The sequence below is a fragment of the Ursus maritimus genome, unplaced genomic scaffold, assembly GCF_017311325.1.
Source record: "Ursus maritimus isolate PB19 unplaced genomic scaffold, ASM1731132v1 scaffold_29, whole genome shotgun sequence".
In the NCBI taxonomy this organism is placed as follows: Eukaryota; Metazoa; Chordata; class Mammalia; order Carnivora; family Ursidae; genus Ursus; species Ursus maritimus.
Window position 1 is genome coordinate 28,985,962 of NW_024425452.1, and position 16,899 is coordinate 29,002,860.

General features: G+C 40.6%; 1 protein-coding gene across 1 annotated transcript in view; it reads left to right on the forward strand.

Annotated features, from left to right (window-relative positions):
• Nucleotides 1–415: 415 nt before the first annotated feature.
• Nucleotides 416–16,899, forward strand: part of MEI4 (meiotic double-stranded break formation protein 4) — a 182,969-nt gene continuing 166,485 nt past the window's right edge. The window contains exon 1 of the mRNA XM_008684844.1: nucleotides 416–647. Coding sequence (XP_008683066.1) covers nucleotides 416–647 — 232 coding nt within the window. The remainder of the gene's footprint in view (nucleotides 648–16,899) is intronic.

The following is a 16,899-nucleotide window of genomic DNA, read 5'->3' on the forward strand; positions in this document are numbered from 1 at the left end:
TGCCCTTCCCAGATTTGCTGGATCTCAATTTTGGGGAGATGAGACCAGATATATGTATATGTATGTATTTTTAAAGCTCCCTTAGAGACTCTGATGTGTGCCTCTGGTTAGAAAACACTAAGTGAATTAATGTGTGTTTTTTCCACCCCAGGAATTTGTTGAATTGTCTGAACCTACTGTTTTGAATTTTTATACACTTAATATGCATGTTATGCATTTTTCTTTTGCATATTTTTTTCGTACTCTCTTCAGTTCCTGAGAATTTTTTTTCTGTTACTTGGTGTCAAGTTCTTTTACAAACTTACTAATTAGCGTTACTCTGAAAAATCAATTTTGAGCAAATGAAATGCACTACAAAAGTTAAAAGAAATTTCTGCAACTTTTTTCTTACTAAATGATAGGGACAAAAGCCAGGATGGATGATCAAACATGGTATTTGAGAACGTCAAAGGTGGCTCTGGCCTTGGCAATTATCCGCTCAACACCAGCAGACACAAGCAGCAGAGAATACACAGAGCACCTTGCGAAGGTGGTGTCTGAGCAGGAGGCAACGTGGAAATCGAAAGTCCAAGCCTTGGAAGCTGAAGTTCTGCAATTACGCCACACACTTCTTCTGAGCAGGATGCGTGCGGGAGTGTGTAAGAGTGGTGAGTATATGAAAACGTCATTCTGGGTTTTTATTGTTTACTTTTTTTTAAAGATTTATTTATCCATTTTAGAGAGAAAGAGAGAGAGCAAGTGGGGAGGGGAGGAACAGAGGGAGAGGGAGAGACTCGCAGGCAGACTCAGCGCCGAGTGCCGAGCCCAACGTGTGCCTCGATCTCATGACCCTGTGATCATGAGCTGAGCTGAAACTAAGAATTGGTTGCCCAAGTGACCGAACCACCCAGGTGCCCTTTTATTGTTTACTTATAATTTAATTTAATTTTTAAAAAATTGAGTATAGCTGACACACAATGTTACATTAGTTTCAGGTATACAGTTTAGTGACTTGACAACTCTATACATTATGCTGTATTCACCAAAAGTGTGGCTACCGTCTGTCTCGTTACATCGCAATTACAGTATCATAGACTGTATTCCTTATGCTGTGGCTTTTATTCCCAGGACTTAACTCATTCTGTAGCTGGAGGGCTGTATCTACCTCTCTCCTTCACCCATTTTGCCCAGTCTCCCAGCCCCCTCCCCTCTGGCAACCATCAGTTTGTTGTCTGTATTTATGTGTCTGATTCTGCTTTTTGTTTGTTTATTGTTTTTTTTTAGATTCTATTTATGAGTGGAATCATATGGTATTTACTTTTCTCAGTCTGACTTATTTCCCTTAGTATAATACCGTCTAGGTCCTTCCATGTTGCCTCAAATGGCATGATCTCATTCTTTTTTATGTCTGTGTAGTAGTCCATTGTGTGTGTGTGTGTGTGTGTAAGTGTATGTGTGTCTACATGTATGTATAACATTTTCCTTATCCACTCGTCTATTGTTGGACAATTGGGTTACTTCCATGTCTTGACTATTATGAATAATGCTGCAATAACGTAGGGGTGCATATATCTTTTCTTGTTAGGGTTTTAGTTTTCTCTGGGTAAATATACAATAGTGGAATTATTAAATCATATGATATTTCTATTTTTAATTTTTTGAGGAACCTCCATACCATTTTCCACAGTGGCTGTACCAATTCTGTTTTATTTCATCTTCACAATTACTTGGAAATTGTGTAGTTTCCTAAAACTAGACTCTTGCCCTATAAAGATTTTTTTTTACTTATAGTCATTCATTAGAAGTTTATTGTTACTTCCTAATGAATGAGGCTACATTAGATATTGGGATGAAGTTGGAGAATGAAAATATCTAGATGTGAAGGCCATAATGTTTTAAGCTTACTGGATAAAATTTAAAGTCTCATTACTTAACCTTATTATTTACTATGTATGTTATATTGCATTTATATTAAATAAATCATCTAGCAGTCATATATCATGTACCAGCTATGGACCAGGTATGCAGTGGGTGGTGGGGATGCAAAAATCACATAAGAGGAGCTGCTGTCCTTGTCATTAAGTACCTACCATTCTAGCAGGGAAGATAGACCTATAAATGATTAACCCAGTGTGATAAATGCTTTAATAAAGATACTGACAAAGCACAGAGGAAGAAGCCATTCATTCTGCCCGATTTTTGAAAAGACTTCTCAGGTCTGGCCTTCAAGGTTCTGTCTACTAGTCATGGTCGTAGAGCATGGGGCAAGAGGCAGGAACATGACCAAAGGCAGAGCAATAAAGAATACATGTGCCATTTAGGATGCTGTCAGCATAACACTTCAGAAGTGACCATCACACCATGAGGGAGAAAGGAACAGAAGTGAATTGGGACCAGGCTCAGAAGGGCCTGGAATGACAGCCTACAGACCGTTTTAGTTTATTTCCTATCAGTTAGTTGACCATATAATTTATTCTCTCCCTAGGGCCCTTGTGAGAGTGAAAGTAGGGAACTGTTAATGATTATACTAGGACAACAGGCAGAAACCAAGACTCACTTGAACATGCTGGAACATGTGGTCACTCCATTCATTAGAAGCCATGTAACTTTTCTGATGCAGATGATTGATCCTCGTATTGGTATTGGAAACAATTCTGGTGATTTTTAAAGAACGTAAACCAAATCATGTGACTCCTTTGCCAAAAACCCTTCCCTAGCTCCCAATTATGTTTCACATTGAATTCAGATTTGTGTGGTGGCCTCTGATGCTGTGGGTGATTTCACCCCTATTTACCTCTCCCACCTTGTTGCATACGACCTCGCCATTGTATACTTGGCCCCAGCCACCATGAGCTTCCTTCCAGCCTTGGACCTTTGTTATGTTCTTCTCTTTGAATCTCTTTGTGACTGACTTCTTCCCTTTCTAGAGGTCTCATTTAAAATGATACCTCCTTAATGACCACTCTACATACGCAGCACTCCCCACTAGTTTTTCTTTACCCAGACATCCCTTTTGAATTATTTGTTTACGTAATTGCTGCCTTATCTTCTGAGCTAGGGTTTGAGTTCATTGAGGAGTAGATCTTGACTTGCTCAGCACTCTCTACTCAATGCCCACCGCAAGGCCTGACACCCAGCAATTGCTCAGTAAATATTTGCCACAGGGAAGTGGGGCGGAGAGGATGTTTCTGGCCATAGCAGTGACTGGAGGCAAGGAGACCAGTTTTAAACATATTTACCAAAACCCATATGAAGAATGATGAGTTGGAATCGATCTATGATAGTGAGAACTAAAAGGAGGTCAGACATACATGCATGATTTTAGAGTAGACACTTCAGATATTTGTGAATGATTTCAGAGAGTGATTAAGGGACATAATCCCAGTTTATTGAATTTATTGCAATCCTTTGAATATGGACAGTGAACACTGAAAGAAATTTATAGGATGAAAAGTTGAGTCCAGGTTTGTCTGAGTGTAGGCTAATCCCTGAATATATAGGGATTACATAGAAGGAAAATGGAGGGATGGTCCTTAGTCAAAGGGGATGAGCAGCCTGGAAATAGAGACATAGACTTAGGATCCACTGACATTTAAATCATAGTTGAAGCTCTAGCCAGAGATGAGAGTTACAGGGAGAACGGAGCTCAGGGTGGGGGGCACCGGGAATCCCAGCATTCCAGGGGTGAGGGAAAGGAGCCATGAAAGGACTGCGAGTGTCAGGTTAGGAATGTGCAGGTGTGGTGCACACTTGCCTGCTGTGGCTAATAAGGTTCTCACTAACTTTAGTTTTGGGTATTATCAGGAAAACTCGCTAATCTCATGCCCAGATGTTACTAAAATCTCATTATTATGTGAGTGAAAATGGTGTTATACAATTTATAGCCACAGTTTAGTCTCTCTAGAGTCTTTCTAGGTAATGGGCTCTTTGTACTCAATGAATGCAAATGCAATCAATATTCTTAATTATTGTGGCTGCAGTTATATGATTAATGTGATGCCACACACCTAAACATTGCCGGTAATCTTAAACAGACTCTTACAAACATCTGTGACACCAAAACTGTTGTTTACTGTCAAGGGTCTGTTTACACCACCGCTCTAGTGGTGTGGATGATTCGTGTGGGACACGAATGTGCCTGACAGTGAGAGCCTAGGTGAGAACTTGTTCTCACACTGCAAACTTGCACTTACAGCACTTACAATTAAAATCAGTTTTACTCGCAGCAGGAGCTATAGGTAAAGCATTTCTGCACAGATGTTTGTAAGTAACTTATCTCTCCCATCTGTTAGCTTAAACTTGAAACACGAGGAATAAACAGATAGATTCAGATAAATAGAGTCATTATTAAAGGGGAAGGAACAAAACCTAACAAAGGGGGGATATTAGATTGATAGGGAAATAGAGAGGGAACATAGCATTATTTAAATATGTCTAATTTGAAAGACTGACATGGCTTGCTCTAAGAAAACTCCATACTTGAGAATCAAAGCTGTATTTTAGATATGTTTATATGATTAAATATTTTCGTCTGGAATTTTCAGGGTTGCTTTACATATGCAACTGTTCTCAAGTGGTTAGAGACAGCAGGCCCTCAATAAATGTTGGATGGAATGCTTCCTGACAGATTGAGAGGCTGGGGAACTTAATTTACAGCATCAACTATCCATTGAAACAACCGAGCAACCCAGAATTCAATAAAGCAGAGCTGAAATGGCAAAGTAAATAAAAAAGCTTCATGTAGTTTATTCAGCATTTCAGTAACTCAGCTGTTTCTTTATGCTGATTTATTTTTCTATAGCTTCTTAGAGAGAGATATACTTCTTTATTATATTTATTAAAGGACTAGACTGTACACAGACGGGATAAGTAGAACTAACTTGCTCTTAGAATTATGCCACATTGTAATTTGACTTAAATGCTCCTTAGTAGTGAGAAGGAAGGAAGGGAGGAAGGATCAAAGAAGCCCAGTGTCACATTTCTCAAAGTCAGCTTGGGTGGTGGCTGGTAGGCATGGTAGTTGTCTACTCAATAGCTAGCTTCCTCCTTCCTTTCTAAAGCACTCTAGTTTGCTTTGGCAGAGATGTGCTTATTCCCAGCGGGTTAATCCATGAAAGGCTTAGATTCGTTTTGCCAATATTGTTCTAAGGTTGGGCAGGGGCCAATGAAAGGTAAAAAGCAATCTTCTGAGCCTTTGATAAAGATTTGCCTCTCTGTATAAAGAGGTTGAAGCTCATGAAAGAGAGCAATTAATTTTTTTTTTTTTTAATCTTAGCCACTTGTTTCCTGCACAAAGCACTGCCAATTGAAGATACAATGTCTGGATCTGTGGTAGCCAATTTGCAACTGTGAGGCAATATTGAAAAGTTAATGCCAACATGCTAAGAATAGTGACATAGTCGGAGGAAAAGAACCTGGGTCCCTCTCGACATTGCTGAGCAGTCAAAGCAATGCTACGATGACTTTATTAGGAATATTTAAAAAGACAAGCAAGGGTTTAAGCCATTGTCATCCATACGTTCTCTTCCATGTATCTGAGCACATCCTAATTTATGGAGTGAGGAAGGGACGAGGGTCATGAATAATTTAGAACAGCCCTATTTTTTCTTTTATCCAGAGTCGTCTTGATCTATAGGGGAGAAAATGAATGAGAAAAACTATGTTCTTTAATCTTGAACAGTTTCCTGTTATGGATGGCCTCATAATGTTGGCAAGAGTTTCATCTGTGTCTGAGTACGTAGGTGAGGGTGACCCAGAGCCTAGAGACTGGCCAGGAAGGTGTCGTTGGCTGTTGTTAAATATTGACTAGGGCTTAAAGGGGGCAGGGTGACAGGAGCAGGGCTTTGTTAGTGGGAATCATGGCACCGAGTGGGGCAGGCAAGAAGAATCTGGACAGTTACAATTATACAGTGATTTGGCATTCCCAGGAGGGTTGTAGATAGATGAGTGACAGGTGTATGTTTTTCCCCCTACAATTTTATGTATTTGGTGTCTTCATAAATGATAGCTAGGCTACTAGATGAGCAACTGACTAGAGTGAAAAGAAAGTGAGAGAAAATTAAAACAGAAGAGTTCGTTGATTTCTATTTAGTAAATGTTCATTGAATACAGAGCTAATGGGTAGAGTGCTTGGCGGTGGGTGGTGGTGGTGTGCACAGCAGCACAATTATTTTCAGAGTTGGACGTAGGTCTTCTGTGTGTTCTGTTCCTGGGAAACACCTGACCGACCAGATGGCTTTAGGAGCTTCCCTCCCCTCTAGCTGACAGTGTTTCAGTTTATCCACCTCCTTGCCTGTTGTCTCCTTTACTGTTTTATACTCTGAGGATCAAATCCTCAGCGTTCCTGTGCCTGCCCCAGACCCTACTTCTCATGCTGTGTGAATTTGGATTCAGGAGAAGACTTTTAGCTAGATCAGTGTTGACTGGGAGGTGGGGGTGGTCAGAAAGGGGCTGGATAGCCTGGTTGCCTGTGCGCACCTTGCCAGACCCAGCGTGGAGCCTGTCTTTGTCTCCTGACTGCTGCTTTTCCAGCCCAGGCCCACCCAGCCTCTGTCCCATCCCAGCCTGTTCCAGACCGCATACTGAGGAGACATCACAAATAACTGACGTACAGTCACAGCTTTGGAGCTCAGCGTTTATATGCTAGGGGCGTCACTGTTCCACCGGTGCCGAAAGAGCATGGGAAATGAATGCATAAGCATTTCCCTTCTTGGTTTTGACATAAGCTTTTATCATATAAATTTCCTTAAAATTGCAGTTGATTTAAAACATACATGCATAATGTACATAAACATCAGGAAATGTGCTGTTAATTTAATATGGATTCTAATGAAAGCCTCCAAAATAATTTAAAGCACATTGATAATTACACATTAGACATGCTTTACTCATTACATAAAAATTGAATTAATCTTTTGATATTAGAGACCATCAGCATACAAAGAAATTAAAGTTAAGGCTAAAAAAGCTCAGAATCTTAAATGGCTTTGGAGTGACAAGGCAACTGTTTAGAAATGTAAACATGTCAGTTGTAAGAAGAGCTGGCTCTGGTAGGAATGGTGGGTGAGACAGGGTGTAGGAAGGGCCTGGAAGAGGCAAGGTGCTTCAGAGGCTGGGCTCAGGTGAGGGCAGCCCAGTGTCCCCCGCTGTGCCGCGTTCCAGATGGATGTCATCAGCCCTGCCACACCTCTTCCTGGCGCCGGGCTCTGAGTCTCGCTGTGTGGTGCAGCCGCCTTTTTCGCCTGATTGGGATTCCCGGAAGGGATCTTGAATGTCCAGGTAATCCCCTAAATAGGGTGCCTCTACTTTCTGTGTGTCTCTGGATTCTTTCCACTTCTCTCCCTTCCAGCACCACTTCCTTGGCCCTGCCTGATTTATCTCAGTTAGAGTCCATGTTTACAGTTGCAGCCTTGCCACTTTCAAATCTAGGCTGCAGCCCAGACTCAAGTCCTCTCATTTACTGTGGGATAAATCCACAACCCTTAAAATAAGCTACAAGCTTCTCCACTGTTTGGCGCTTGCTTTCTTCTCTAGCCCATCCTGTTGTCACTATGTCCTCCACGTTCTGCCCTGCAACACATGAAATGTCTTTCACTTACTCCAATCCACCTTGCTCTCTTTCAGCTCAAGGCTTTTACGCCTGTCGTTTCTCTCTGTAGGATAGATTCTCCCAATCCTTTTGGTTTGGTTGTACCTATTCTTTTTTTTTTTTTTTCTGATATAGTTTTAATACCCTTTCTGCCTTTGCTGACCGCCTCCTTAGACTAGATTAGATTCTCCTGCTGGGGGACCGTACTATTCTGTACTTTTCACAGCATTTCTGAGCCAAGTTATAATTGTTTAAGCGGTCTGTCTTCCCCGTAGGGCCTAAGCTCCATGTTTGAAGGAGAGTGCTTTTTCTCATTACTGCTCTATTTCCGGGGTTAGCACAGTGCCTGGCATGGGGTGGTAGGGTGCTTGGGGATTTTGTTGAGTGAATAAGTTTAGACATGGTTTATGTGAATGTTAATCCCTGGAACAAGGTGACCAGGCTGATCTTTCATTTCTGGGGATCTACAGAAGCTCTACAGTGCCGGGAGGAGGGTCAGGAGGGCAAGATCAAAGCATCCTAGGGAAGGAGACACTAAGGCTGGATGAGTATCAGGGCTCCTGCATTTGAGGGAGCCATCTATTCATACAGTGGTTTGATGAGAATAGAATAAATGAAATGAGGAGTGACAATTTTGGATTCTCACCTATGGAACAAAAGCTAAAACTATTCAAAGTACCTTTTTTGGTTTCCAGGATCTTTTCTCAATGTAATTTTTTTTTGAATAGTTTAACCTGTAGTAAACTTTAATCTGGTCCTTATACTTAGGATTGTATTTATTTTTTGCAGGTTTTGTCTGCATTTTTAAATGCCCTGCTGTTTGTCTGTATTTGATTTTTTAGATTCTTTTAGAAATCTAAAGGTACCGTTGAGGATTCTGAATTTGATATTTGGCTCCTAAACATCTTGAAAACTTTTTTAGAATAAATTCAGTGTGGACTGAGATAGCTCTGGACTGTAATCCAGTTAGATAGCCGTGGACTGTAGTTCACACAGGGAAAATTAATGGAGTAATATCAATTCCATTAACAAAGCAAGAGGGTAAATCAGGTAAATAGGGTAAATGGGAGTAGGCTTGTGATCCTGCAGTTCTGGTAAGCTCCAGGTGATATTGGTAGTGGTGGTCTGATGACCATAGTTTGAGTAGCAAAGGACTCTGGACTATTTTGGGGTGGAGTTTGTGAAGGGAAGGAGAAGAGATAGGTTGGTAGTTGGAGCGGGGCAAGGTGGAGAGAAAGGTTTTTTATTGTTGTTACGATAGAAGAGATGGCAACATGCTGGTACTTGGGAAGGAAGGAATTAACAGAGAGTAGAAAGTGAAGATCTGAACAGAAGAGGATAATAAAGAAACCACAGGGGCTTGGGGCCTGAAACCCAAAAGAAATACAGAGCACGGGTGGTGGGCCTGGCCCTGGACCTCAAGCAGGGGCCGACATTTCTTCTTCTGAGACTTTTGAAGGTAGGGGTAGGTACCCTTTATTTGTGTTTTTGCTGAGTTCATTCCTGGCAGCTGTCCTTTAAAGTTCATTTTTGTTCCCTTCTCCTCCTCCAGTGTCCCTTCTTAAACCTGTCCTGTTGTTTTGTTGTTGTTTCAAACTGCTTTTGGATTTTCATTATTGCATTTCTTTGCCTGCTGCTGCCACGCTTGTCGGAGTCATCCCCACCTCCTGCTTTGGTTATAGAAAAAGAAATGAGGACAGCAGAGTTCAGTAACTTGCCAAAGGTTACGTGGGTAGTAAATGGAGTAGACTTCTTGTAAAACCCTAGAACAGTGCCTTTCTGGTACTTCAAGGAGCTTTCTTAAACCAGTGGTTCTCAAGCTGTGCTCCCCAGACCAGCTGCATCAGCATCAGCTGAGACCTTGTTAAAGTGCAGATTCTCAGAGCCCACCCATTACATACATAATCAGAAACCCCGGGGGTAGAACCCAGCAGCCCGTGGCTTAAGAAACCCTCCAGGTGATTCTGATGAAAACTGAAGTTTGAGAACCACTGGTTTAAACAAATAGAAGGGAAATATATATTCAGGAAATGTAGTAATTTCTCCAGAAAATGGGTCGGTAGAGACCTATTCATCTGCTATCCAAACCATCTGAGTGACAAATCAAGAGGGATTTGTAGGCCAGCCCCTGAAAGATTTCATAATCCCAGTCGATAATATTTAACCCTGGTCACCAAAGAATTGAGAAAGTGTTTATTTAGAGCCTGATAGAGCTGAGGCAGATGGGAGAAATTAGAGAAAATGAACAAACAGTAGTAACATTAACATCACCCTAACAGCTATGTTTCATACTGTGCAGTGAAGTGTGTATATAAGTATAATAGGAATCCGAGGAGTGTGTACTGCTGATTTTTGTTCTAGGAGAACTTCTCTCTTCCCTCTTTATCCCCCTTCCCCTCTCTCCCTCCCTCCATCTTTACTTCCCACATCCCTTCCTAATAAGCACTGATATGTTCTGTCATTGAGGAGTCTGAATGTTTATTTCCAAGTATATAAGATGTGGGGTTGTATAAGACAGCCCTTCCCCTTTCTGCAGGGGAAACATCCTTTTGAATAAATTTCAGGTAATTTTAAAGACATCTCGTAGGGGGAAAAGTTGGGGGTCAGAAATGCAAGATATTGTATCCTAAAAATCAGTAGAAGACCTTCAGTTCTGATTAAACTATACTATTTTACCAATCCTAAAAAAGTACATGACGTAACATGGCTAAAAAGAAATATATTGCTATAAATGAATGCTAGCATGTTGCAGGCGATAAGACAAAACACATTTATTCATAAATAAAGTTTGTATCATGCTCTTGGAACACACACACTTGCATTATATTCTAGGCCCTACTGAGAACTAAATAGCTATAACTTCAGTACAAAATGAATTTGAACGAATTCCTAAATTGAATGTGAAGACGAAGCGAATGTCTCCGTGAAAGCAGCAGAAACCCTGCAGCAAGGTGCAGTGCTGGGGAGCGAGTACCTGTAGGGGAGGTGCCGTGCACCTGGGACCCCCTTGGCTCTTGGGTGATTTGTGTAGTAACGCTCCTCACAAGGAGGGGCAGCATTATTCTTTTCTTATACTACAGGGAAATGGTGGTCTTTTCACTTGAGTCTCCTGTTTTGGAAACATCATTTATGTGAATTTTGCAATTTTAATTGTGTGTAAGCATGTCTTAGAGTGAATGTGAGAAATCGCATCAGAGAGCACTCAGCTGTAGGACGTGTGTGCCGTGAGGGAGACCCAGGTTGTGAGCTGTTCTCAGCCTTCAGCGAATCCGTTGTTTCACATCATCCATTATTCTGTAGTAAGCGTGTGATAATTTTTCTTGTTTTCCATCCCTCCCATTTCTCTTAGAGTCAGAGAAAAATACTGCCTGTGTGTCTTTAATACATTCAGACCATGTCTGCCAAGTTTTATGCTTTGAAATAAACAAGGGAAAGATTGCGTCCAAAGAAAGCTGGTTCTTAATACTTGCACAAGCCTAGCTATAAAAATTCCTCATTACTCTTTTAATTAATAAGTCACATGAAGAACAAAGACTACATTGCTTTTGTGCCCTCCCTTGGTGCTGGATTCAGCAAGATCTTTCACAGAGTAGTTTTTCAAAGATATTTCTGGGCTTTGGATATTTGAATTATCACTTCTGATGAGGCTTATAAATATTTGTAGCAGAAATAATTTTCATGAGCTAAGGCAGGCTTTTCTATGTAAAATGAAATGTAGGACATGCAAAATGTCAACGTTTTATATCAGTTTGACAAGTAACCACTGGCGAAGAAGTAACTGATAAAAATTTGAACAATGCTTCTGGTCTTTCTACATTTGATTGTATTTGAAGTTTTTCTAATTCATCAATAAAGCAGAAACCGCAGAATTTAGGCATCTTTCCTCCCTCCCATTGTTACTCTAATAACAGATTCCTCTCCCCCGGGAATTTAGTGTAATTTGTCTATTCTTTTTGTAAAATCATATGTTTGAAAAAAAAAATGACCTTATTCTTCAACCCAGGTCATACAAATTAGATGGTATTTCTCACATTTGAATACCTAATTTTGCTAATAATTGTGCCTTTAATGACTCCGAAGTTATTTCCACCTGTGTATTTTATGAAGTGTTTATCCTCATCTGATTATTTTTTATCCTGTGAACTGCAAGGCATCTCATCATATCTGTAATTTCCAAGCAGGAGTCGGTCCAAAGTAGGCCAAGTCCACGCTGGTGGGCTGCTTTGTGTGGCTCTGCAGCTCTCTGATGTCTGGTGGGGCGAGCGGTACGGCAGGAGCTGGACCCGGAGAACCGCATGCCTCAGTGAGCTGTACTTTTCCAGTTCCTCTGAAATGTTTCTGTAAAGAAGTGCCTCGTCCGTGCACGGGTGTCTGTGATGGTGAACACAGTGATGACAAACTTAGCCGCTTACTTACCTTTTTAACAGCAAATGCCATACAGATCTAGGCCTTTGGTACCTATAGGTCTGTGTGAAAAAGAAGAGTACCATTAATCAGATTTGCAACTTTAAGTCTAAAATTTTATTTTTGTTTTTAAAATGTCTTTCTGAAAGGCTTTGCCTCCTTAGTGTTGGTAGACATAAGGCTAGAGTTCCAGGCTGTGGCCCTGAACCCTGCCCGTGCATTAGAATCAACGAGGGGGCTCTTAAAAATCCTGCTGCCCGTGTTGCCCCCCAGGCTAGTTATATCGGAATCCCTGGGCATTGGACTGAAACATCAGTATTCTTTGACAATCTCTAGATTATTCTAAAGTACGGCCAGGATTGAGAACCACTGGTTTAAGGCAAACATTTATATTCTGTATGGAACTCAAATGCTCTTATTACCAGTTTTCATTGTTAATCCCACCTAGTTTTAGTTCCCTTGTGTTACTAGGGTTTTCTTTGTTGTATGCTGCAGTTCTTTATTAGAAAGAGTAGAAGACACTGGTTTTGGCTCTTAGGGGGAAAACATCTGACTAATGTCCTTTAATGTGAGATCGGAGAGCATGGAGGACACTGGGGAGAGGGGATGGTGGGTCTGTGGGCAGCTGGGGGAAGGACTGCTCAGTTGTCTTTGTACACGTTTGCATGTGCTAGTGGGATGGGTGGGTTTGGAGTTGGGACCTTGGTGGGGGATCTTAAGCTCTTGTGTGTGAATAGTGAGCAACTATAAAATGAAAACTGGCATTTATTCCAGTCTACTTTTTTTTCTTCTGTAATGGTAAATAGTAGTAGATAGCTCCTTGTATCCTGTAAAAGCAATATCATAAGGCATTTGTTTTTAAAAATCAGGGGATACTTGTATTTCTGCTCTTCCTTCAGTATTTTTTATTTATTGTAATAGGTAGCTTATTGAACAGTTTGTATACTTTTAAAATGGATCTCCTTATGTGATTGCCATTAATTTCTGCAGTGTTGAGGGTCCTTGAGTTAGTAGTAATACTGAGCAGCCCATGAAGAGTCAAAAAGCCTCTAGAGAAAGGGGCAAGTAACATTCCTTTTGTCAACTCCCATGTAATAGGCGACTTCCCATATAAGTTGTCTATGAAATCTTTTTGGCAATACTTCGAGGCATTTCTGAGAAACCCTATATCCGTTGATGCAGAGATGTTTTCTACAACATGATTTATAAGTAAATATTTAATTAAGAGGGCACTTAAACACATGCGCGCACACGTGCGCGCACCCCCCCCCTTAGTCGTTTCATTATAAACCTTGTGACAACATGGTCGTAACTTATGATTCTGATTTTAATACTGTTAACAACTTTACCAAGAATTCTTAGCTATTAAAATTACTTAAAGGATTAAGGGAATATCTTTTAGATTGTTCTGTAGTAAATACTTTTTTTCTCCAGCTACTTAAAATTTTCTGCATTTATTGGAAAGTAGCAGACACTCAGTTTTTATGGCATGAATATCATGGAATGACTGGTTTACCAGAAGGTATCTTGGAAGTCAATAGAAGTGATGCGATTGTAACATCCATTCTGACACGTTGAAATAAAATAAGGAAAGGGCAAGGCCCAGAGCACCCTGCTGCACTGATGAATGATGCTTACCAATGCCAGGCACACAGGAGGTGCTCAGTGATTCAGAATGCACATTCCGCAATGCGGGAAGAGAGATCCGACAAAGGGAGAGGTGTTATTGATGATGGGAAGGGTTGCTGAAGACAAATTCTGGAGGGAGATTGCTCACTGGGAAGAGCAAGAGGATCGGAGTTAGATGAATCTGGGTTGAGTCTCAGCTCTACCAACATTAGCTAAGTTCTCTAAGGCAGATGTAAAATGAAGATGATGAGAAGGATAGCGACAAGCAATCGAGGTTAATGGAGAATGCTTGGCACCAAGGTTCTTGACACAGGACAAAAAGTAAATATGAATTTCCTTCCTCCTTGGCCTTGATAGTCTGATGGGATTTGTCATTGATGGCTTAGCAGCAGAAGAACCTAATTTTTTTTTTTTTTTGGACATAAGGATTTTATTGTTTAATTCTGTCTTTCAAAGACCTGGATCTATCTGGTTTAGCAGATTATACCAGTGGGAAAGAAAAGAACAGAGGCTTAAGGGTGTGTGAGAGTTTTTTCTTCCCAGCAGTAAAATTGTTCTCAGCCCCAGTCCAGTAGCACGAGTGGAAGATCCTTCGGCCCAGCAGTCTGATTTCTTCTGGGAGTAAACTGCTTAGAAAATTTTGTAGGAATTCAGCTGTTATCCTGTTTAATTATTTTGAGAGGTACGTTAATAGAAATTGATTTTCATTTTCTATGTCTGTATGGCTACATAAAGTTCTGATCTGATTTCTGTCCTGTTTTGATTTCCCCATTGTATAATTTTCAGTGTTCTTCCACAATGGACCATACGATTTCTCTCTCCCAAAGAAACATCATCACCCCTTGACTGTTCCAAGAGCTTTCTGTGGGTTAGTTTGTCTGTCACACTTTTTTGTTTTTTTGTGTGTGTTTTTTGCCTCTGCAGTTTTTCTTAAGATACAGTAAAGACCATGTTTTAAGCAGTGGGTAGTTTTCCGCTGTCTAGGTACAGCTTACAGTCACAGTCTTTCCCATGGTGAACCCAGAATCTTTTGTGAGCCCTGTCCCCTACTCTCCTACACCTCTGGTTTCCCTCTGCTCTCGCCACACATTCCCGAGCCTTGCTCAGGTCCCTGCTTCTGTGCCCTTGTTCATGCACCTCCTGGTATGAAACGCCTCCCGAATGAAAGCACTGCGATCCCCTAACACTGGTACTGTATGAAATCTTTCTGGCTTTTCCCCAGTTTGAACCAATTCCTTCGTGTTTCTCTACCAAATCACCTGTACCTCGGTACCTCTGCTTGACACTAATGCCTTTTGCCATGTAGTGTGGTAGAATTAGTTGTTGGCCTGCCTTTTTCTTAGTTCTTTGATGGTAGGAGGCATGCCAACTAGGTATATGACTTTTGGCCATATCCATGTGTTCTTACTTACCATTTGGGTCCTCCCAGCCCTTACTCCAATGCCTTTACATTGTAGCATTGAATATCGTATATGTTCTGTGAAATCATATTCTGGCAAGACAGAATATATTAAGTTTGGCTTATTTTCTCCCTGAAAAATGTGTCTTAATTTCATTTTTAATGTTGAGATTATGTTGTTCTTTTGGTCAAGTTTATTTAATTTCCTAGGCCACTGATTTTTATAATGAGTGACGGATGAATGAACCGTAATACTAAAGCTAGGCTGTACTGCTTTATAACTTGGACTCACAAGTTACACACCCCTGAGAATGGGCTTTATTTTCAGGATTATCACAATAGTAAAAGTCAGTGGAAATGAGTTCTGCTTGGTTAGCAATAAGGTGTCTACAGAAAATTGAGCTCTCCTTTTTACTAACAAGACTACATTTTAATCGTAAGTGACAGTATAATAATTGACTACTGAGCTGTCTCTGGCTCTGCCTCTTTTTTAGAATTAAGAACATTTTTACTTTGTCTCCTTATGCTAGAGAACACACTCTACGGAATTAAGTATACGACTTTTGGCCACATCCATATGTTCTTACAGAGTTGTCATTTGTGGCTTTACTGGCAGATAGACCATACTTAAAAAAAGAAGGTTAGCTGTGGCAATGCCTGTGTCTCCAGAATGCTGCATGTGAATGATTCTTGGTCTTCATAACAAGCCTGTAATTAGTTCATATACATAAGGCATATGACGAGCTATTATGTCATCCATCAAATGTTATATTCCATGGTGAAATGAAAGGCACCCATTCCTAAACTCAAAATTGGCCAATTATAGTCTTTCTCTATTTCTGGACTGCCTGTCAGTCTAAGGGCATTATCAATATTTCAAGTCTTGTGAGTTTTTAAAGAAAAGGGTCATCTGTGTGATTCTACAATGAAATAATCTTTTCACCTCCGAGTTTTCATGGTGCTTTTCTTGTAATGCTTTTGTAAAATTCGTTTAGCAGAAATGCCTGATTATGAGGTCAAAAAGTATTTTGTAATTTGGGAGGGAAAGGGGATATGTATTTCATGAACCAACATTTTATAATTTCTTTTTGGTACCTGCAAGATCCATTATTAGATTCCTCTTGGAGTGATATCTCTGTATGAAAAGGAGAGGTGATTTCTGATTCCTGCAAGGGTCAGTGAGGGTCCTAGAGCAGAATCCCCTCACCTGGGCCAGCAGACTTGACAGGAATTACTAGCACCCTGGGGAGAAAGACATCAAGGCTTTGCAAGGCATCCTTTGAAAGGATGATGGGTGTGTATTATGGCTTGTATTATAATATTCAGCACTTGGGAGAAACATTATCTTTAGTCACCAAAACTGAAGATTAAAAGGGATTACATAAATGTTTTGTGTATCCTAAGACTTCGGGAAGCCTAAGTTATTTGAAGATGTATGTTTATCATTTACCTGGGAACACATTGAACTGTTAATGATTCTGAAATAAATAAGAAGGGGGTATTGGAAGGTAGTATTGCCCCCCCATGGGTATAAATAAAATAGTATTTTAAATGATACTAACAAAATAACGTGATTGCCTAAATTTTGTGTTTTCTTTTTTTTCTTTTTTTTAAGTGTCTGACTTTTTTTTAAAGACTTTATTCATTTATTTGAGAGCGAGAGACAGAGATAGCGACAGAGAGCACAAGCAGGGAGGAGAGGGAGAAGCAGGCTTGCCACGGAGCAGGGAGCTCAACGTGGAGCTCAATCCCAGGACCCTGAGATCATGACCTGAGCCGAAGGCAGACGCTTAACTGACTGAGCCACCCAGGCGCCCCTAAATTTTGTTTTCTTTTCCTCTGTTTCATAGAAAGCAATTTCCTTAGTATCTGTGATCGCCAGTAAGGCTTTAGGGTAAAA